We start from the raw sequence: 22,500 nt of genomic DNA, 5'->3' as shown, positions 1-22,500 counted from the left end.
CCTGGCCGGGGACATTGTGTTGTGTTCTTGGGCAAGACACGTTACTCTCACGGTGCCTCTCTCCACCCTGGTGTATAAATGGTTACCGGCGTAATGCTGGGGATAACCCTGCGATGGACTAGCATCCCATCCAGGGGGGAGTATAAATACTCCTAGTCGCTTCATGACACGAAACCGGAGATAAGCGCCGACCTAATGGGCCTTCTGGCTCGTAAGCAGTGACTTTACCTTTTTTTAATTTTTTATTTACTTATTTAATTTTTTTTTTGGGTGAGGGGGGGCTGAGAATGAATGTTCTTTTTTCCTGTGATTTGAATGTTCTTTTTTTCTGTTCATAACATGTTCTTGAAGTTGTGTGGTCGACTTCATACTGAGTTGTTTGTCAGTGTAGCATGCAGAACGAAAACCACATTGTTGTTTAAAAATTTCCCTAAGTATTTGATGTTACAGTGCAACGCGCCTTACCGTGGCCATGCCCCCAACAAACTGTCACATTTGACAATAACGTGTAAATACATCAACTCAACAACCCAAGCAACGGTGTTCAACTGACAATAACCAAACTTTGCTAGAAGGCGTGACTGTCAATCAAATTCGCACACCCTGATTGGCGGATAATTTGTAAAAAAAAAACTTTGTTAGGTGGCCACGGTAAAGCGTGTCGCACTGTAACTGTCCTGTTGGACAACAGTTTTATATTTATTTTTCCTTTTGTTTATTCTACTCACAAAAACAAAAACAAAAAAGGAGGGAGTAAAATAAAGATTTTCGTAACTGACTCTTGGCCTGGGTATCTTCTTAAAGGTTTGGTTAATCTCAGCCTATATGCAAAAAAAAATAATCTGTTTTTTTAATAGATTTTATCACATTACGGAACCATGATGATTTTCCAAAGTAACCCCGTGAGATTGAAATTCTTCCCTTTGTTTCGGTCAAAAGACCACAGCTTGCTGATCGCATGATTGATTATGCTCTTTCGATGGTTATGGTTGACAGTGATTTTGGTTTTCATTGATCGTATTTCAGGGCCTCCGTAAACAGCAAAAAGCAAAATGAAGACCGGGCACAGAAATGCCGCCACCATCACCACCATTGCCATCATCATCATCATCACTGCGTTTGCGTAAGTTTCCGCATCTGCTTGGTTTTGGGGATTTTTAAGGGTTGGCACTTGACCCTGAAATCAAGCTTCAAATTTCGCACTTTGGCCACGCCCAATCAAGTTGACCGCGTAATCGAAGATTGGTGACTAGTAACGTCACTTCAGGAGCGATTCGAAATTGATAGAGAAAACTTGACTACCTTCATAGACGATCATCGTGTAGTTCCATCAAGTGACACTTTAGGACACCGTTTAGTAAGTGATGGAACATCAAAGTGACTTTTCTTCTGAAGATGATGGCAACGGTCTTTCATCGGATTCGAACGAAGAGACAGAAGATGAAGATCTAGACTCGTTTGACGGTGATGCTACTTCCAATTCAGAAGAAGGCTCCTATTGTCAAGAGCCACTGACAGATGAAGATTGGGGTGAAGGTTGGCTTTGCGAATGTAATTGTGAAAGGAAAAAAATAACAAAAAGAAAACAACAGCTACAAAACCAGTTTAAAAAGAATGACAGACAGTTTGACAGATTGTAACGAAAACAGAACGCGTACGAGCTTGGACAAGAAATTAAACGCGTGTAACTAACAAAATAAATTGAAATGCCTGATTTTCAAACAGCGTCTGTAAAACGACTATGATTGTACGCTAATGTGGAATGACCAACCTTACGACGACTTCGATCAGATAAATCTTTTTATGGTGACGATCGAAGTGAAGCAAAGGCCAAAAGGAAGACCTTTACGGACTTTGTGAAGTTAAAGCTCGACAAGTGGACACCAAGCGCTTCATCCGCTCTGTGTTCTTGTCACTTCGCTCCTGAGGACTTCCCGCGTCGGTTAACGTTTGAAAATCTTAAATGCTAGGGAACACACATAAAAGACAAAATTGGTGTTCTTCCAGTACCAAAGTTTCAGCGCAATACCTGGGAGAAAATGGAATTTTATGTAATGTTATACCCCTCTCTGCATCAGGAATATTTGAACAACCCGCAACAACACATCTATCAGGCATAATTTCCGAAGAAAAAAAAATTGAATTTGGTGGGGTGTGGTTCCTGAAATGACGTCACAGTCGATTCTGGAACCAAGTCTCCTTCTCGTGTTGTCTCTCGGCCAACTTGATTGTGCGTGACCAAAGCGCGAAATTTGAAGCTTGATTTTGGGGTAAAAAAGTGGCGGAATTGAAAGATTATTTTTGGGATATTTATCTACGCTTTAAGTCAAGTCAAGTCAATTTTTATTAAAACTCATACAGAAATAATAATTTATACAAATTAGTGCTTAAAATGTAAAATTAAGAGATCGCGAAGAAAAAGAAATTTTACAATTTTAGGTTCATTGTGCAGAGTTTGGGACACCTAAATAGTTCATGGAACTAACCGAGTAGGTGACCCAAAGCAAGAAATATGAGTAGAAGGAATATAGATGCAAAATAATTGAATTAGATAAAAAGAAGTATTATTTCATTAATTCATTAGCAGTTAAAGATAATATAATCGTAAAACATTAGGAATTAAAATTATCCATTAATAATCCATAAGCCAAAAACAAAAGAAATCACTACCGTGAAGGAAGTTTTGATATGTGGTCTTAATTAGCTTAAAATTTCGCCAACTTTGATTCCAAATATCTCTTAAAATACAATAAAGAGTGTTTCATCAGATATCCAACCACCTCGAAATTGGTTAAAAAACTCGCTTCTCGGTGTTTGGATATCCGATGAAACGCTCTTTCTCGTGTTTAATATATTACATAACCATCAATCACAGAATTTTTGATATATTGACGAAAACTGGAAAACGCCGGGGTTGGAGGAATCAGCGGTCATTTTTGCAGCGTATGACGTGTATATAATATGGGGAAGACATGCGAGAACGCCCCATATAGAAACAGTGTTTAGACTGATGTTTGTCGTGAATATTGAGTCCGCGAAGAGACAGCAAAGCAACGAAGAAAATATGCACAGCAGCACTTGTGTTTACCTTGTTTCTTGTGATTGCGAAAATCTCTCTTCCCCATATCATACGTCACAGCAGGCTGCTGATTTAGTTTTTGACCCGGCACTGAAAAGGCCGAAAAAGCGCTAAAAGCCCAACTTCGAACGTTATTTTCTCGCAAAAAAACAGAAAACTTATGTTAGGCTTTCCAAAAAAAATATTGGAAAAATTGCTGATTTTGACCTTCAGTTCTCCTTTAAGCTCGGTAGGGCTTATTGTGGCAGTGTTACTGCTGTCTATTCCTCGATCGTACTTTAACGTTTGATTTGATCGCAGACTTGGGACGGTGGATTCAAAATGGATATAAACAGAAATATATGATAACGACGGAGTAAACAGCAAAACGAGAAAGCACCAACATATGGAGAAATAACCCAATGCTATACTTGCATGAACCCCAAACTGGAACCCCTTGTAGGAGTTTTTATTATTTGTGACAAGGTTTGCCTCTTTAAAGTTGTTTGCAGATAGTTGTTTTAATTTATCCCGATGGTCGTGTTTTTTATTCAACAGAGGAACCGTGGTGTTACAGTCGATGAGCAAAACATGTGTTCATCAAAGTTCATGCAGTTTATTATTTTAATTCTTGTTGTTATCACAGTTGGATGGTAAGATCTCGAGATTTGAGTTTCATTTTTTGGTTCGATCTTTATCTTGTCACTAGTAATGTATCTATTTAAGCAACCCTAAAAGGGGAACCCCTCAATCATTACTTATTTCTGTTTTGTTTTCAGAAATGTTTATCACAAGTGTGGTTACCATAGGACCTGCTGTCCGCCCTTCTCATTTCTATAAATTAGTCTATTTTCCTGTGCTCTTTTATACTCTTTTTGCCTTTTGTTTTCACGATCATTCAGCCTGTTTTCTCTTGCTCATGTTTGCTCTTTCTTCCGCGACTCTTTATTGTTATAATTTCATCTCTTTCTTCGGGCTCTTTCTTGTTCTCTTTCTCTCTCTCGTTGTTTTGCACTGATATTTCCCCTGTTTTCTCGTGCTGTCATTTGCTCTCTTTCACGTTGAGCATCGCTTACTCATCGACTCCTTACTGGTTTTATCTCTCTCTCTCTCTCTCTCTCTCTCTCTCTCTTTCTCTCTCTCGCTCTTCTTCCTTGTTGTATGACATATTAAAAAGATTGACTTACATAAAAAGTTGAACGTATGGTCGTACGATGACTTCATAACTGAAACCCAAATTTCTCGCACAACACTTTCTTAACCATAGCGTTCCGTGCACCCATCTTTAACCGACAGGCTTTTCTACCATTTGTTTTTGTTACGGAAATTTGCATTGCGTATAGTAACGATCTGATTGGATGAATTTCAGCTTTGACGGGATTTTCATATATGAAAATTGTTCCACGGCACTCAATGCCTGCCGGTCGAAGGTGGGTCTTTCAAGCACAGTTTGTTGCTAATTAAATGCGGGAAGTGTGTTGTGTGGTTGTACTGTATTGGAAGGTTGCTCAGTGTTACAAGAAGTTCTGAAAGTTCTTCTTTCATGTGATTTGCTAAAAAAGTCTAGAAGGTTACTCAACCATATGGGAGCAAAGCCAGAATTAATTGCGATTTTCTTTGCTCACACAAGTTTTCCTTGCTTGATAAGGCGGCATGCATAGACTTAAGATTTTTTGATTTGATTGTCTTTTTTTGCATCATGATCATGAAAAACGAGACCAATTCAACAAGTCACTTTACAGGGTTCGTACCGGTCCATGGAAAACCTGGAAAGTCATGGAATTTAAGAATTTCATTTTCCAGACCTGGAAAGTCATGGAAAATGATAATAATAAATGGTAAATTAATCATTGCAGTTGTCAAAGCAAGGTTAAAATGGAAAAAAGACCGGTTTATCAAACAATCGGAAGTTTGCGAGACAGAGGTGGTTAATTTATTCAAATTTGAACTGAGTTATGTCAGAAAATATCCTTAGATGAGGATAGTTTTAAAAATTTCTTACCTGACAGCTAAACGTAAGCAATAAGGTTCTGGAAAGGTAGAGAAGATAGTGAAAAAGTCATGGAAGGTCGTGGAATTTGAAGAACTTCAAAGATTAAGAACCCCGCTTTACTTGTTGAGTCCTTAAGGAATAATATATAATAAATGTCTTGTGTCCTTTTCTTGTTTTCCAGTGCTGTGGCAATAGTTGTCCTAACCATACCAAATGCTAGACACAATAATTCTGGACCAGGGGATGATACACCAAGCACCCATTTTACGAGTGAAGAGAATGGTTCCTTCACAACTTCAGTAACAACTTCGCAGACAACCGTGACTACGTCGTCGATTCAGAGTTCCTCTCCATCCCCTCATTCAACAACAGACCCGAGTGAAGGGAATGGTTCCTTCACAACTTCAGTAACAACTTCGCAGACAACCGTGACTACGTCGTCGATTCAGAGTTCCTCTCCATCCCCTCATTCAACAACAGACCCGAGTGAAGGGAATGGTTCCTTCACAACTTCAGTAACAACTTCGCAGACAACCGTGACTACGTCGTCGATTCAGAGTTCCTCTCCATCCCCTCATCCAACAACAGACCCACCTGTGACATCTCCGGATCCTGACAAGGGGCCGACTGAACGAACAAGCTTTGGGAAGACAACGACAACAGGAAAACCAGGAACTGGTAATGATTGAGAACGGAACATGATAAATATCCTTAAAAAATAGACCGAAAACAATCCTAAACTTTTTTCTTTAAAATTTCCATCATTTGGTCTTTTTTTTTTTTTTTAGGTTCCCCTATTTTCCCTTTAGTCTTCCTTATTTGGCATAACTTTGTAAGTAGAACATAAATGGTGCCTTATTTCTCTAATAGTTTCCATTTTTCAAGACTGTTGAAAAATGAAAAAGTGAAATAAGCCAAATAAAGGGTTACAATAAAAATTTGGACATATAATGGAAGAAATTTTTTTGGGAATTTGTAACAGCAAGAAAATAATATTTGAAAAAGAACGCTTCCGTGAAATTTCGCTTGACGGAGCCAAGCAAGTATGGAAAATTCTATTTCGCATCAGCATAGGTTTTTCCTGATTAAAGAAAAAGAACGTTTTTTGGAAAATGTGGAAAACAAAGGATCATTTCATTACCCAAAAAAATAAAATTATTACAAGGCTTATAAAAAAGAAAAAAAGGAAAGGAAACTTACCTGGAACTTGAAGTTTGATTAAGATTCACCAGAAACAAGGAGTTATGTGAGATAGCACTTAATGCCGAAACTGCTGAGTCTTGAAAGCATATCAGTGTGTCCATCAGCAAAATGAACATAAGCATGAGGGTGGGTGTATCCTCAAGGGATGAGCACGTAACTCCTTGTTCCTGGTGACTCGGCAGAATCCAATCAAACTTCAACTTCCACTATGCACTGCATATTCACATGAACCTTCAAAGTATCTCTGATGGACACACTCAGTATAACACAACTTTAATGTCAAGCACATCTGGGCACGATGTCAGTGGGCACAAACATTGTAAAAGCGTCCAATGATTCAAAATATGTTTTCGGTGTTGTTTAGAACACTCTTAGCAAAAACTGGTTCAGTGACCAGTAATAATCTGTTTGTCATAGTATTTTGCAAAAGTACACCCTGACTTCCAATGTCCCGAAGCGATACATTGCTACGATTGGCTGTAGAGATAGCGAGGGCATGTGTACTGTGCGGCTTAAATCCAGCTACTAACAGTATCTCTGATGGATGCTCTGTGGCGCTTTGTATGAGTTATCAAAAGGTTTGTTTCATTACCCCCTGGTATGGTGCAGGTTCTCTGTAGTCTGAAAAACACATTGCGTAATCAAAAGTAATTTTCTTCCATTTACCAACAAGTTTTTCAACCTTCCTGCTTCAAGACGTTGTGATTTTAAGACATTCCCCCGTACCTCATTAGGGGCTGGATCCTGCTCAGCGTGTGGCTGGTTCACAAGCTTTCCTTTGTGCATTCCCCCTTTTTTTTTTATTGTTTTGAGAGGAGGGCCTTGGCCAGTTTAAACGCTTTGTGCGGAAACTTCTGTTCGTGTTATAGCCAAAATCCTTGCTGCTGGTGCCACTGTATTGATGTGAGTTGTAGCCACTTCTGTATGGCCAGAAATTGTTGTTACCCGATTCTCCTTACCCGATTATTTTCTACCATCTCTTTTCGCTGTTTTGCAAACTTGTCACCAAACAGATATTCTGTAACAGGAACGGTACTTGAACACAAGTGCTTGTAATCCTGATTAAGATCTGGTCTAATGGCTTCCCGTCTTCTCATATTAAGCTCGTAGTTAGCATTAACCAGTAAGGCAATGGAATCAGTGGCCTGCTTTACAAGAGCAGGTATGTCTAGCACTACGGGATCCACATGTTCCTGGGCCTTCAACAGAGTCTCGACGAAATATACTAGTGGAATAATGGTCTTAATTATTCTTGTTTACACCTTTTGCATTGTTACATCGTTGGAGCGTGTGTTCAGGCTTGAGCATGTCCCCTTGGTGGACACACGTCCCCCACAATTGTTTGGCCATTTATGCAAGCCTTATTTGTCAGTGAGAAGATTTTCAGGTAGTCTCTGGAATGACAGATTAATGTTGGGAACCTGTGGTTACATTTGGGGCCCTTTGGGGCAAGGTAAACAACTAGAAACGCCATCTCAAACGTTCATTCGTGTTAACATGGTGTCAGAAGAAACTTTACCATATGAATACTTTACAGACACCCAGTGCTTTAGCACTCACTGGAATCTAGCAGAGAATACACCCCATTTTAGTATTATTTTGTTTGCTTGCATTTTTGAATTTTAGGATTAAGAACCAGAAAAAAAGTGCTAATTTGGAAGCAAACAAACAAACACTAAAATATCGGCCATTTTGGAATAAGGTGTATTGGCGGTGATTTAAACAGCAATTTCTAATCTGTTAGATCATCTCACGTTTGGCAAGAAAAGATGGACAAGTTTGAGTGATGACACTGCTGCACGTGGCCGGATCGGTGGCTCTGGAGGTTTACAATACGTCGGTGGGATGCAGATGACAACATGAAAGTCGATCAGATTGTGGAGAAGTTTGAGAGTTATTGCAAGCCACGGAAGAATCTAACATTTGCGCAGCATTCTTTTTTTGCAAAGGGATTGACGGGTGTGAGTTTACGAACCTCAAGTGTAAATAATGATACAGTGAGGGCTGGACTTCTCAGAGAGTCAGAACTGAGTCTGAAAACTTGCATTGATATCTACCGAGCAGGGGAAATCAGTTCGACACACGTTAGGTTTTGTAGTACATGTTGTGAAATCGAGTGAAGAGCCAGACAGAGCGGGAACCAAGAAAGAACAGAAATAGAATATGAGAGCTGGAACAGCAGGTACAAATTTTTGTCAGTTTTGTGGATATCGCCACAAGAGAGGCTGTTACCCAGCTTATTGAAAAACTTGCAATACGTGCCACAAACACGTAACGAAAGTGTTAGTGATGAGCAGCCATTCTCTATCGGAGCTATTGTCTCCCAAGCAAGTTACAGGCAAAGATTAGTATGTTAACTTTCAGATCAATAAATGTACCGTACCATTTAAGCTTGACACTGGAGCTCAATGTAATGTGATGCCAAGAAGTGCCTGTAGTGTAGCTGGTATCATAATCGTTGGCAAAAGCAGATCAAAATTGGTCTCTTTTTCAGGGCATGAAATCAAAACAATTAAAGACTTACATGGTAGTTTTGTACCCAGATAGAGTCCATGTGATGAAGGTTCAAGTGGTTGAGGGAGATGTCATTCCAGTGGTGGGGTTGAAGACTGCCACAGAGTTGAAGCTAGTAAAGAGGCTTTTTACCGCTGGGTGTAGTGGTGTCCAAGATCCCCAACCTGAAATACCCAAGAGATACAGAGATCAGTTCAGTGGTATTGCAAACGCCTGTATGCGCTAAGGTCACTTAAGAAGGCTGGAGCACAACTGAGTGACCTGGTGGGCATCTACTGTGCACTTATTAGATCTCTGCTTGAGTATGCTGCACCAGTGTGGTCGGGCCTTCCTGTTTATCTTTCCGGTGTGTTAGAAGCAGTTCAGAGGAGGGCGATGCGCATTATCTTTCCGCATGCCGATTACAACACGGCCTTTTGCAGTGCTGGGCTCGGATCCCTCGCTGACCGCCGCGATGCCATTTGCGCTAAATTTATATCGAAGGCTAGGACATCACCTCCTCAGCTATATTCTCACGAACCGGTGCACCATTAACCATGGCTATCAATTGCGTTCAGGTCAGCAGCGCTATGAGCAAGTTAAAGGCCACACTGAGAGATTTAATACTTTTGTAACTGTACGTTTCCAGTGAGGTATATATGACCCACCACTGTAATTCAGGAGTCTTCTTCTGCAAGAGTGGCGTTTAATAAACTATTATTATTATTATTATTATTATTATTATTATTATTATTATTATTATTATTATTATTATTATTATTATTATTATTATTATTATTATTATTATTATTATTATTATTATTATTATTATTATTATTATTATTATTGGCACTCTCCCTGGTGAATATGAGACAGAGATTGATTCAAGTGTCACCCCTGTAGTCCACCCGCCAAGGCAAATCTCGTACATGTTAAGGAACATCGTGAAAACTGAATTGGAAAGAATGGGCATCAACACTGAAGTTGAGCAGCCCACAAAATGAGTCAGATTGTGGTAGTAAAAAAGCCAAATAGTGATGTTCGCATTTGTCTTGATACTGTGGATTTGACTAAGGCAATGAAGAGAGAACATTATCCACTCAGAACTGTGGAAGAAGTAGTGGCAAGTCTTTCCAAAGCCAAGATTTTCTCGACACTGGATGCCACATCGGAATTCTACCAGATAAAGTTGGCAGAGGGAAGCATCTGGCTTACCACATTCAACACACCTTTTGGCAGATCTAAATTTGAAAGGTTACCGTTTGGGTTGGTGTCATATTCCAAGCATCCATGACTGAGATGTTTGAAGACACAGAAGGATGAAAGTTGATTGTTGATAACTTATTAGTGTGGGCAAGGAATATAGAAGAACACGATCTTACTTTAGAAAAATTGTTGCAGAGGGCAGAAGAAACTGATTTGAAGTTCAATGAGAAGAAGACTGAGTTCCACACGTAAGAGGTCAAACATGTGGAACATGTATTTGAGGCTGATGGCTTGGGGCCTAGTCCAGACAAAGTTCAAGCCATTTTGAATAAATGCATAAATTTATTCCTCACTTAGCCAACATCGTTAAGCCTCTAAGAGAACTACTAGAGAAATCAGTTGAGTGGTACTGGACGGAAAGGCAACAGAAAGCATATGTGAAGTTGATTAACAGCATCACAAAAGCATCTGTTCTTAAGTATTTTGAAGCCAGTGCAGATGCATCCTCAGAGGGTCTCGGTGCCTGCTTGCTCCAAGGAATGCAGCCAGTGGCCTATGTTTCAAAAGCCTTGAACAATGCTGAGCATAATAATGCTCAAATTGAGAAATGCTTGCAGTTTTATTTGGCACCAAGACGTTTCACCAATACATTTATGGGAAACAAGTTACTCTACAAACCGACCACAAGCCTCTTACAGAGTTTGTTAAGAAGCCGTTGTCTAAAGAACTGCAGCATATTCAAAGAATGATGCTTCGAGATCAACACTACGACCTTAAAGTCAAGTCTGTACCTGGTAATCAGTTGCTCATTGCAGTTGCCCTAAGCCGAGCCAGTCAGAGTGAGTCTACGCCAGGCAATGAAGAGTTTGAAGTACGTTTACTAATCCAGATCTCGAAGGAGGAAGCAGACGAATGGAAGAGAGACTGATAGCGACCCAGTCTTGTCCAGATTGAGACGTCAGACCAGAAGTATCATTCCTATTAGGAGCATCTTGCTTACATCAATGATATATGATACAAGGGGAGTTTAGAGTTCAGAGTTCAAGTTGGAGGGAAGACAGCAAGTTCAGAAAAAGCATTTTGACAGAAGTAGCAAGCTTGTTTCTTAAGCCTTTGGAAGTTGGCGCTTCTATCAGAATGCGACAAGGCAACACCTGGGGACCATACCCCAGTTGTTCAAACGCTGGATAGCACTATCTGTCGGATAAATCACTATCCAGTGGATAAGTCATAGCGAAACCAATTGATTTATCCGTAGGATAGCGCTATCCATCGTTTGAACTACTGGGGTCAGCTGTACCAGTGGAAGGATCCAAAGCGAGGGAACCAAGGTGAGAGCGAACAATCTTGTGTACAGGCCAAAGCAGAGAGGTACTCTTTAGACGCAAGAAATCTCACCCACAAAGTTAGCAGACTCAGCCAAAATTGAGGGATGTGGGGTTGACTGGCCTGCTGGGGGCACAAGACAGAACGAATCCCAGTTAGAGTTATTCTCAGAGAGTCCTCCCACTGTAAGCAGACCCAGTGGTTCGGTCATGAGAGTTCGGCAAGAGACCAAGAGCGACGTTTGCAGGGAATTGTGAGGTCATCAGGTTGCTGATTGTTGAACTTGAAACTTGTCTGGCTAAGGATTCATTTCGGAGACATAGTTCGTGCTTAACCTGATTTAGTTCTATAGTTGAAAGGCTTGGGGACAGATGTAATGATAAATTAGTGTTGGTAACCTATGTTTTACCTATTTTTGCCCTTTGGGCAAGGTAAACAACTGGAAATGGCATCTTAAAAGTTCATTGGTGTTAACAGTCTCTCTAACACTGTGCCATCAACTAAAGTGGCAGGTTGCTCTGAAATGGCAAGGGAGCATTTTTGCTCAAGCTGAAAACTTGCAGCGATATCTTTTAGCATGGCGGACTGTTTCATCACCCGCTTTTAACGCTGGTTTGTTATCTGCCAGCATCGCTCCTTCAACTGTCATTTTCAGGGGTCCCAGTTTGGAAACAATTTCCAACTCGTCCTCCTCAAGTGAATTCTCAGGTTCCACCATTCTTTTTATCATGTCAGAGAGCTTTCCGACTGAGGGTTCCTTTGATTGCTGCATCTCAAGCATGGACATATCTCCGAATTCGTGGAGATCCATTGACTCTGGTGGCTTTGGCACCCTTCCAGCTTCCTGTGAAGCCGTGTCAACTTCTCCCACACTAAGTATTACTTTTGTCCCAGAGTCCTTATGTGCCCATTGTTGGAAGGTTTCATGGGGTAGTAGAAAGGTGCTGTTTTTGCTCGGTAAGGTCTTGGATGCTTTTTCGTTGGGCCTCAAAAAATATGTATGCCCTTGTGGAGTTGGGAAAGTGGAAAGTTAATACCAAATAAGAGATAGCGTGCAAAAAAATGAACGTAGAATTCATAAAAGCACCAAAAAAACCCTACACATTCCATCGATCGAGTGGCGATCTTAAAAATAATCGCTTAATATCAACCATCACCTTGCTTCATTTTGACGGATCAAGGGTTTTCTTGCCACCGGGTGGAAGAATGTAACAGGGGATGCTGTATCATCTACAAACTAAGGTAAGCCCCATTATATTGTACAGCATTGCTTTCCTTTAAAATTAAAGACTTTCTACATACATTTAGACATTGAAAAACTGTTTGATTTCGCAAATAGTGGCTACCATAGGCACTTGACAAAGCACGTGGTTTGCCAAACTGAAAAGCGTTGTTCTTCGTCATCTTGCAGATTCGCCAGCCAACCATATCAACCAATTCACAGTGTAAATTTTAAATTGATTTAATGTTTTTGTTGTTTTTTAAAAATTCAAGAACTGTTTCTGTAATTAATTTAGAGGGAGTTTCAATCGAGTGTCGTAAAACCAAAACCAAAGTAATTACTTTGGCCAATCAAAAAGGACGGAGACAATCCAGTACACCAATTAAAACTCGAAGTAATTACACATAGCCGACACAAAGTTGGTTGAAAAAGTGGCGCGAAAACTTTGAACCAATCACTGAGTGAAGTAATGCAAAACCAAAGCAATTTGCTAATTACTTTCGACACTCAATTAAAAACTGCTCTATGATATCAAGTGATTAGTGTTGTTATGGTATGGGTGGGCTCCCCAGCACAGATACAAATGAGTCTATTTTTAGAATACCCGTTCCCACGAAAATCAGTGGTCATGTCATTTCCTGCAAAAACAAGGCAGAAGCAGTCACGCGTGACGTGGCTTCTTCTGATTGGTTAAAATTGGCGCCCTTTTATTTTTTTCGCGCGCAAAGTGTATCTAAAAATAAATCCATTTGTGACTGTGCTGGGACAAGGCCGCAAAGTGATAGATAAATAGAGGATATTACATGGCCGCGCGGGGATACGAATTTTATCTTCGAGTGCTGCAAGTATCTCTCACGAGTGAGCGAAGCGAACGAGTGAGAGATACTTTCAGCACGAGAAGATAAAATTCGTATCCCCAAGCGGCCATGTAATGTTCTGTTTATTATATATATATTGATGAAATGTCTAGATTTAAAACAACTTGTTTTATTCATTTTCGAAATGATGAAAAATTGTTCACCAACCACTAAAACACGCATCTTGTGTAACATGAAACAAGATATGAAAGTTATGAAAAACAAATCATGATAATGTAAAATTTGCAATAAAAATGTTAATGTAGTAGAGAATTATATTTAAGCACAAAAGTATCGTACAATAAAGAGGAAGCTCGCCTTTTATTGGCTAATCATGTTCGTTACCATGACGACAGCGATATCCTCACATGTGAAAGGTAAAAATGATACGTTCACTGCGCGCGGTGAAGATATGATTTTTTAGTAAAAGGAGAAATCCTGGTATTTCATCAATATCTATATAATAAACACTCTTATCTAATTCACTCTTGATGATACATAATAGACGTTCAAATTCAAATATATATTCTTTTTTCCAACCTTTAAGTGCTGATTTGATTTTAAAGTTCTTTAATAATACGAAAATCTTTGGCGAAATTTAAATTTATTCAAAGCCTTTTGGTAATTTTTTTTTTTTGATAATGTAAGAGGTTCTCTATGGGGTTAAACGTCAAATCAGTGGCCAAAATTTAACTGTCAACCGTCAAAAACGCAATAATTTTACCGTCAACCGTCAAATGAGGAAGCCTATATCAGCCGTCAAATGTCTCAGATATCTTTAGTCAAGAACTGAAGGATTGCCTTGAATAGTGTCAAGTTATGTTGTTTATAAATGATCGTTTTTACATATCACAGAAATACGTCTGACATTTATGTGCAAGTCATTTAACCTCTAGTCTCGGATGAAACCGGTTGGCTATAGAACTAACTTCCGTCTGTAATCACTTCCGGTGTTAGTCATCATAGGTCGCTTCGCATGACGTTGAAGGCGAAACACCACTCCTATTAGTCAAGATAGGAAATTTAAACCCTAACGAGTACATCATTCAAAGATCTCTCTTTTCTGTACGAAATAAGGGAAGGAGTTTTAAAGTGCTCCTTACCCAAAAAAAATTTTTTTCGCTAAAATGAATCTTTGCACCTGTTCGAAACGCATTGCGGCCATTTTTTTTCCTTTTTCTAACAAATCCTGCCTTTTTCTAGGCTTCAAAACTTATGAAAAACCAAGCATCTTTTGCTCATGACCCAGTCAGAAGGGGAGTGGGTCTATTCCTGCTTTGCCCTTGGGGACCGACTCTAAAGGGACTAAGTACCTGTGTATTTTGATAACAATCGTCAGGATCCCATACCAGGAGCATACAACTTCTTCTCGGGCAGAGTAGGGAGAGCACTCGCGTCTCACCAATGAGGCCTGGGTTCCATTCCCAGACTCGGCTTCATATGTGGGTTGAGTTTGTTGGTTCTCTACTCTGCTCTGAGAGATTTTTGATTTGATTTTTATGTGCAGTGTCTCCAGTTAGTGTCCCAGCGCAAGAGGGCTGGACACTTAAATAAAGTCCTTTCGTAGCCACAGCTATTTTTAAACTATATCGCGAAGTTAATTAAACTCTTTGAAAAGTATCTCTGTGTGTGAAAATGTGACGTGTATCGAGCAAAGGAATTGTGCGATCGCGGTTATCAGTTCCTGCCTAAGATTTAAGAAATGAGTGACTGATAGATTGCTTTTTGTATGCAGGAATTTCCACTTCCACAACGTTTCCACCCGGGACGCCAACAACCCATGAAGCCACATCATTATCTTCGGGAAGTACAGTCGGTCCTCATAGTTGTTGCAGTAACACAAGAAGTACTGAAGTCTCACAGATTTTTCTTCAATCGATAGTAGTGTATTCTCCTGGTTCTGATATGTCCTTATCATCTGGTAAGTCCGTTGTATCTCGTTGTTTTGTTACTTACGGGATTTGCACAAGGGTTATGCTGAAGGTCTCAGTTCGAGAGTTGTTTTGGCCTCTCGTAAGTTACTGAATTGAGAAAGTGTAACCGCTTTTGAATATGGACAATTAAGACAAGGCTTTGTTACGAGACTTCTGAATGCTCTTGCCTATGTTATAATGCCAGTATTTATGTATGGTGGATTAGTCTGGGGGTGTGATCTCTAAAGAGATATCAAAAGTGTTTTCAGAGTAAATAAAAGAGCTGCTAGGGTCACACGTTTACACGTTAAGAGCATTTGATATGCGGATGAACATCTCGTTTAAGTGTGTTTTCTTAGCCGATGATATTTGGAACTGAATTTCCTTTTAATTTAATTTCCTTTTTGTGGTAGTATACTTTATACGTGCACTACACAATATGTCACCGGGCTGTAAGAGTGAGTGAGTGTAAGTCACGAACATAAACAGGTCTGTTGCTTGCGTGCTTGAATTTCATCAAATGAGCCCCAAAATCGGCGAGAATTTTTGACGCTGATGAATAACAAAGCAGCTTCTATTTGCAAAACGTTGCAATTACCTGTTGATAAATAACCTCGTCTAGGAGAGTGAATTTTTGACTTTGCAGAAACATTGGTCAACCTCGAGAGTTAGTCGATTGCGATCTTTGTGTCGAATTCGCACATTTCTTGTCGAACTTTATAACAATGAGTTGGTAGTAACACGCAAGGTAACTTGATCGCAGGCGGCCGCTGAAATCGATGTCACTTTCGATTTTGCGATTTATTTGTGCAGCCAAAAGTACAATAAAAAAATTGAACATAGCAAAGAATCTTCCAAAATGTTTTTCGCTGATGTGAACTTTTTTTTAATTATGTTGATTTCATGTCGCAAATTTTGTTGCTGATGGTAATTTTTTAAATTCACGATGGACACTTCTTAAAAACTTCCTTCTGCTCTTCCTAAACATTGTGCATCAATATTTTTTTACTTTTGCATCAATATTTGTTTTGCATAAAGCAGGGTTGCAAAATCTGTACCTTGCTTGGTTCGCATTTTTGAGCGTTAAAATAGAATTGTCGGTGCTATGTTTCTGACAGCAATTCGTATATTTTGAGGTCTCCCATCCAGATACTAACCCCGTCGGACAGGGTTAACTTCGGTGAACTATTGTCGCGTGTTGCTGAAAGCTGTCGTACGTGGAGAGTACACGCTTGAACTTGTTGTGAAAAAGAAGTTGAAGCAAACTTGATGTCTGCCTTTCTCGATTCCCTTCTATTTTCTTCAATCTTTCTGGGTTTAGTATTTTACTAGTAACTACATGTCTTCTCCGGGGGCTATTTACCTAAGACATCTACCATGCCACTATAAGGACTTACCATACCAAATCAATATTGTGTACTCAGATTAGGGCTATATATTACGCAAAGACAACTTGAATCTCCTGGAAAACAAAATGCATTTCAGTTGACAGTGATGAAATAAAGCACTGTGTCAAGTTACTGCACTACCACACGTACGCAATGCGTGCCTATTTTTTGTCTTTGTTTCAGCTTCTCGTAGCAGCCCGCAATCGGGAGAAACTGAAGTTCGCCTCGTAGAGCATAACTACATTATCAAATGCACCAACTGCAGGTAAGTTATAGTAATGTGAGATACACGTGCTACCCATTCGCCAAATCACATGCAAAAGAAACCAAAAATTCAGAATTGGGATTCTCATTTGACTTTCTCTTTGGTTTTCTTTGTTAGCTATGAAAACTCATCACACTACATTCCATTCAGCCGTGACTTGCCATTTCAACCAGTTACACTTGAAATCAAGTAAGAAGTACTCATTTTGGCTAGTGTATGCTCATTTTTTGTGCTTTTCGAAAATAATACTCCTACAATGACACAAATTTCTTACTTTCTGGACGGTCTGAAAGTCCTAATTAAGTTCCTTTTCTGATCCTAGTTCTACGTCCAACTCATTGATGTTATTGTGTTCCAACCACTCCGAGCATGAATGTCCAGAGCAGGACACTCAACCACTCTATGATACTTGCAAGAAAAAGGTAATGCCGATATTTCGCATGACGTCACCACGTGGCACCACGTGCTCCACGTGGGAAGACCTTAGACAGCAATGAGCAGAACCAGATTGCTGACCAGCGGTTTTCGTTAAAGCAATGGTATGCTGGGGGTGCTCAGTCTCGTGGGCTCAGAAATCCTGGTTGTGGTCATTTTTATTTAAGGGTTTTCCTCTACGTAAGGCACGCATTTTAGCCTATATTTTTGTAGTACTCTGCGTAACAATAGGGAGTTTAAGAAACGACGACGACGACTACGGCTACGACAACGCTAACGCCACAAACATTAATGTCGTTGGTTAAAAGAGGAAAAAGAATCGTGCTGCACGTGTGGCACGCATTTTGTTGCCGTACGCTGCATAACAACGAGAAATCACCAAATTTTAAGTTTTAAGGACGTTCGCGCCCATTGCTACTGCGCATCTTTACAGCGCACGCAAATTCACATGCCACGACATGCATCGAGCGCGCGGACTAAGTACTAAAATGAACAATGACAGGGCAGAAGGCCATTGCTATAGCTTTGCTTGGATTTAACGATCTTGGATGTTCGGTGACCCCTACTTTTCTTTTCAGAAACAAAATTTATTTACAATTATCTCCACATTGTCCAAAAATGAACAAAAAATCAATGTGGGAAGTTAAAAAATTTTCAAGATTTCTGTCCTCGGGACATAGAATCCTACCATCTTGCGGCTGCAAGGCGCGTGAAACTATATGGTCGCTAAATGCGAACTTGTTCTTTAAGGAACCTCAACAGTTAACTAAATTCACTTGATGGGTCTTGTAGCGTAGCCAATCAAAATGCAGGAGTTGCATTAGTCCACTAGTTGGGTGATACTAATTCTTAGTAACGTATTAAGAAAGTTAAAAACGGACGACCTTTCGACGTTCCACTGACAAGGAAGACGACGACGGGTACGAAAACGCCACAAAACAATCGGTTTAAAATAGCTCTGCACATTCCGCACGTGTTTTGTTTTGTTTTTTTTTAAACATTTGTTTGTCGTTCTTGCTCTAACAACGAAGTGAAATGACCGAATCAGACGTTATTTGGAGGATGCGAGCTTCGATCAGTTTGTACAAACATCCGCACCCCTTTTAACAATTTTAATCCTGGAATGATTACACACACGTTCAATGCCAAATTATTACAATAACGGGAAATAGTATTTTAAGACAACGTCCTTGTAACCATCGGCGGCGTCCTTGCTTGAGCTTCGGTCTAGGCTCGATTTCCGTTTGGGTATCCTCCCCGAGAAGAGGAGGCTAGACGCGTGAGCGATAGATTGTGTCTGTGGCGTAAATTCAAAATATAATTTATGCTAAGTTAATCTTGCGGGTAAATGGAATTAGATATCCCAAACTTAGATTTCAACAAAAGAGTAATTACATCACAATGCTTGAAACGTCTGTGCGAAGTTTTCGGATGTTGCGAGCTTGAGTTTGTGGTTAAATGATCGATGTGAGTTTGAATTCAACCGGCGAATCGCAACAAAATCTTTGGCCGCTTCGGCTCTTAGTCGACCTCATCGGGCCCCTCGTTTTGCCATCAATAAACTCAGCAGTAATTTCATCATTTGGTATTTTACTTTCTCTTACATTGACGAAATCTGAGGAGAAATTGCAATTGCAATGGACATAAAATTTGAAAGCAGTCATATTTTTCCCTTGGCTCCAACTGGAAAATTTGTGAAGTTTCCGAGATCAGGCGATGTTTCCCATCTTAAGAGCGCTGTAAAGCTCGAACAGACCGGGTCAAAGAATACCTTCGCAGCGACATATTATTTGAACCAAAAAATATAATTTATGGCTGTTCGATTTGTGCAGGCGAGTTTCTGATTGGCGGTGATTAACAATGCCTCACTCACGTGTCCAGTGATTTCGAGAGTGAGCGCTGGCTCATTTCCCGAAAGTGCGGCTGGTAATCGAGCCTAACTCCGGTCAAGAGTTGGTAAGAATGTATAAATACAGTCGAAGCTCTCGTAAGGGACCATCCAGGGAATTCGAAAAAGTAGTCTCGACTAGAATTGGTCGCTTACGAGAGCCCATTCTCGGTAGCATAAACAGTAGGAGGTGGTCCCTTAGGAGAGCTTTCAGCAAGAGTCTCTGTGATTTGTAAATTCTTATTGATGGTACTGAAGATAACGGTCGGAACTTCTTTATTTTCATTCACATCTGCCAAAATTTCCTCACTAGAAATTCCCAGCCAAACATTCCAAAACATTCAAAGCCGTCTTTGAAGAGCGAGGCTACCCTAAACAGTTTATCGAGAGAACACTCTCTGAGGTCAATTTTTCTGGAAGACAGTCGGCTCTCAAATAAAAGGCCAAAACCACCGGGAAAATTTTTAGCATTTGTCACAACATACAACCCAGCAGTGTCAAATCTTCAAGCAATACTGACGCACAACTGGAGTTTTATTGAAAACCAGCCATTGCTGGCAAGCATATCAAGAAACCTCCTTGCATATCACACAAGGGGGGTAAATCACTCATGCACATTCTCGTTAAAGTAAAACTGCTTACCTTAATGTATAAAGTTAATGTACAAAGCTTAGCTTAATGTGTAAAGTATTTACCATAACGACATTACCCCAGTTAAAATAACAAACCTCTTTAGCATTGCCTATCCACACTATAATCATAGAAATAATAATTACTTCGTTCTACCCAGATACAACCTGAACAGTGGTAGACTCCTTAAGATACAGAGTCCCCCTAGTTTCGGAACTAACTCCAACCTCTCTCAAACAGTCACATTTCCTCAAGAACTTTAAGAACCTTTTAACAATGTCATCATAAGAACTTTATTAATAACCTTGGCTTTCTGAAATAAGCATGTATGGTCTCTCACAAGAATCAAGATTTTAAATACTTTTAGCATGGTAATTTTCATCCATTTTGATAATAGTATACCTTGATAGTTTTAGCCGAATTTCTTTTTCTCCTCCTATAACATGTTATGTAACTTTCCATTTTACCTTAGACAGCAGGTCCACATCAGCCTCTGGCTGCCTTTAATTTTACCCCCTATATCAAAGAAAGTATTTATGTATGTATGTATGTATGTATGTATGTAACTGAAGGTTTCATAATTATGTGTAACCACAAACGGGCACAAAAGAGAGGCCGGTGCAAGTCTGTCACATTCTTTCAAATTCTCAGCACAGTGGCTTGTGTTCTTTGTTAAAGTGTTGACATACATAGATGAGTCTCTGAGTGATCGCTTATGAGAGCTTAAAAGCAATGAGAAAGGCCAGTTGGGTAATCCCAAAGGTGGTCGTAATTAGGGCTGGTCGCCGTTACGAGAGTAGTCGCAGTGAGAGCTTCGACTGTACTAGACAAACCAATAGTTTATTAAAGACGAGAAGATACTTCAAAAAAAGAATCCTGAAGGAAGAACAACAAATTTCTTAGGTTGCATCCTATGGTCGTGGAGATGTTTCAAGGAACCACAGATCAGAGCACTAGACTTAGGTGAGGGAGGTCGCTGGCTCTGATTACTAAAAACCACATTTCCTTCTGCTCTCCTTAGGACTCCTGGCGGATGTCTCACAGATGGAAACTTCCGGTGGCGTACTATTACGAGAGTACTTATCACTTCCGGTTGTTTTTATCACGGAGCGCAACAAATGTCTCTTGTGAGGCCAAGCGGAAGCCCAGTGATCCAAACATTCGAGACCTGTACTTTCACTTCATTCGCTACTGTCACTAAGAAAGGGAGAGTCGTCGGTAAACGTGTAAAGGTTTGGCTTTAAGAGCGTAATCTAAAATACGAGCAGTTTTTTCGTCGCCCCTGGTGGTATCTCTGAGGGAGATAGGGTGGAGAAACTGCTGACTTTTCGGTCTTCAAAGAGCGTATTCTTGGGTGGTATAAGTTCCATTTTCATTTGAGACGGGCCTTGTAATCACAAGAGAGACCAACAGTATCTTATGAAATATTCCGGATATGTCGCACTCACACTTATATTTGTACGCATCCATAGTTTATTGACAAGTTTCCTCTCCTTTTGTTGCGCATTTATTACCGCATTTTTTGCGGTAAAAGCTATTGATGTAAATGGTTCTTCACGATATACGTTTACACTTCAGGAAAATTGGTTTCTGGAGGTAACTGTGCACAGTGCCATGATTTGCGTAAAGGCTCTTGTATGACCCTATTAACAGTTTTTTTTGCGACACTTAACCCGTGTCGTCTTCAGATAGGAATAAATTATGGTCACACATGTGCGCAAAACACATATTGTTTAGATATATATTTTCGGCATTCAAGGCTTAAGGAAATTTTTTCCTCAATTGAAATAACAATGTCCAGGATTTGGTGTTTAAATTTTTGTTAGAAGAACAGAGTAAATGACTTTGAAGGGCAGTGTTTATCTGAGCAAACAACCTGTGCCCCAGCTGATCCTCAGAAAGACGAAGCCAAGTAAAGATACCTTAAAAGTTTGATTCACAATGGATAGAAGCACAGAGATCGGGCATTTTTTTGGATAGTGTAGAACGCCAGATTAATGAATTAGGAAATTAGAGGAAAAGCTGAAAGAAATAAGTGTTAATTAAGATACAGTAGTTTTAACATTCGTATTACAATTTGATATCCCAGCATTTTAATGTACTCCAAAATGGAAACAGTTTTGAAAGTTACGTGGAATAAGTCGTAGTAACAAGGTTTGCTTTGGCAGCTTTGCAACGAATCTTTTCGTTGCCCTTATTAATAGGCCATTTGGTGTCTGCTTCCTCTTCAAAGCGAGTCTAATTGGGAAGTTTATGTGATGGATGATTAGTTCTACATCAGGGGCACCCAACGTCAATTTTCGGAAAATATCTGTTCGGAAGACGATTTGAGATCTAGAATTTTTGGAACATTTGTTGTAAAATTTCTTGCTTGCCTGCCTGTGCTAGGATTTTCGAACATCTAAAAAATGGTATAATTGCCCAATTTTGACGGATTTTTACCCTAAAAAAGTCAGCTAGAATTTTCGGGAGCCCTTTTTCTGGCTGAAATTTTCGAAAAGGTAACTTTTGATCCCTATAATTTTCGGATCACTAGACTTTCAGCTAGGAAATCCGAACAGATGAAAAATTTTTAGGGGATGAAAATATGCCTATATCTACCGTTTAAATACTAAAATACGTT

The 22,500-nt window shown here is 39.8% G+C and overlaps 1 protein-coding gene across 1 annotated transcript in view; it reads left to right on the top strand.

Moving 5' to 3' along the window:
- LOC138059004 (myelin regulatory factor-like) overlaps positions 1 to 22,500 on the top strand; it is a 62,274-nt gene that overhangs the window by 39,358 nt on the left and 416 nt on the right. Inside the window, exons 23-30 of the mRNA XM_068904490.1 lie at positions 1,027 to 1,123; positions 3,617 to 3,711; positions 5,233 to 5,729; positions 15,094 to 15,279; positions 16,843 to 16,924; positions 17,042 to 17,113; positions 17,247 to 17,346; positions 20,899 to 22,500. The exon at positions 20,899 to 22,500 is cut by the window's right edge and continues 416 nt beyond it. Of these exons, the coding sequence (XP_068760591.1) occupies positions 1,027 to 1,123; positions 3,617 to 3,711; positions 5,233 to 5,729; positions 15,094 to 15,279; positions 16,843 to 16,924; positions 17,042 to 17,113; positions 17,247 to 17,346; positions 20,899 to 21,078 (1,309 nt within the window). The 3' untranslated portion in view covers positions 21,079 to 22,500. The remainder of the gene's footprint in view (positions 1 to 1,026; positions 1,124 to 3,616; positions 3,712 to 5,232; positions 5,730 to 15,093; positions 15,280 to 16,842; positions 16,925 to 17,041; positions 17,114 to 17,246; positions 17,347 to 20,898) is intronic.

The sequence above is a fragment of the Montipora capricornis genome, chromosome 8 (assembly GCF_036669925.1).
Source record: "Montipora capricornis isolate CH-2021 chromosome 8, ASM3666992v2, whole genome shotgun sequence".
Lineage (NCBI taxonomy): Eukaryota > Metazoa > Cnidaria > Anthozoa > Scleractinia > Acroporidae > Montipora > Montipora capricornis.
The sequence above is the reverse complement of the archived record's forward strand: the minus strand, read 5'-3'. Positions and strand labels throughout refer to the sequence as shown.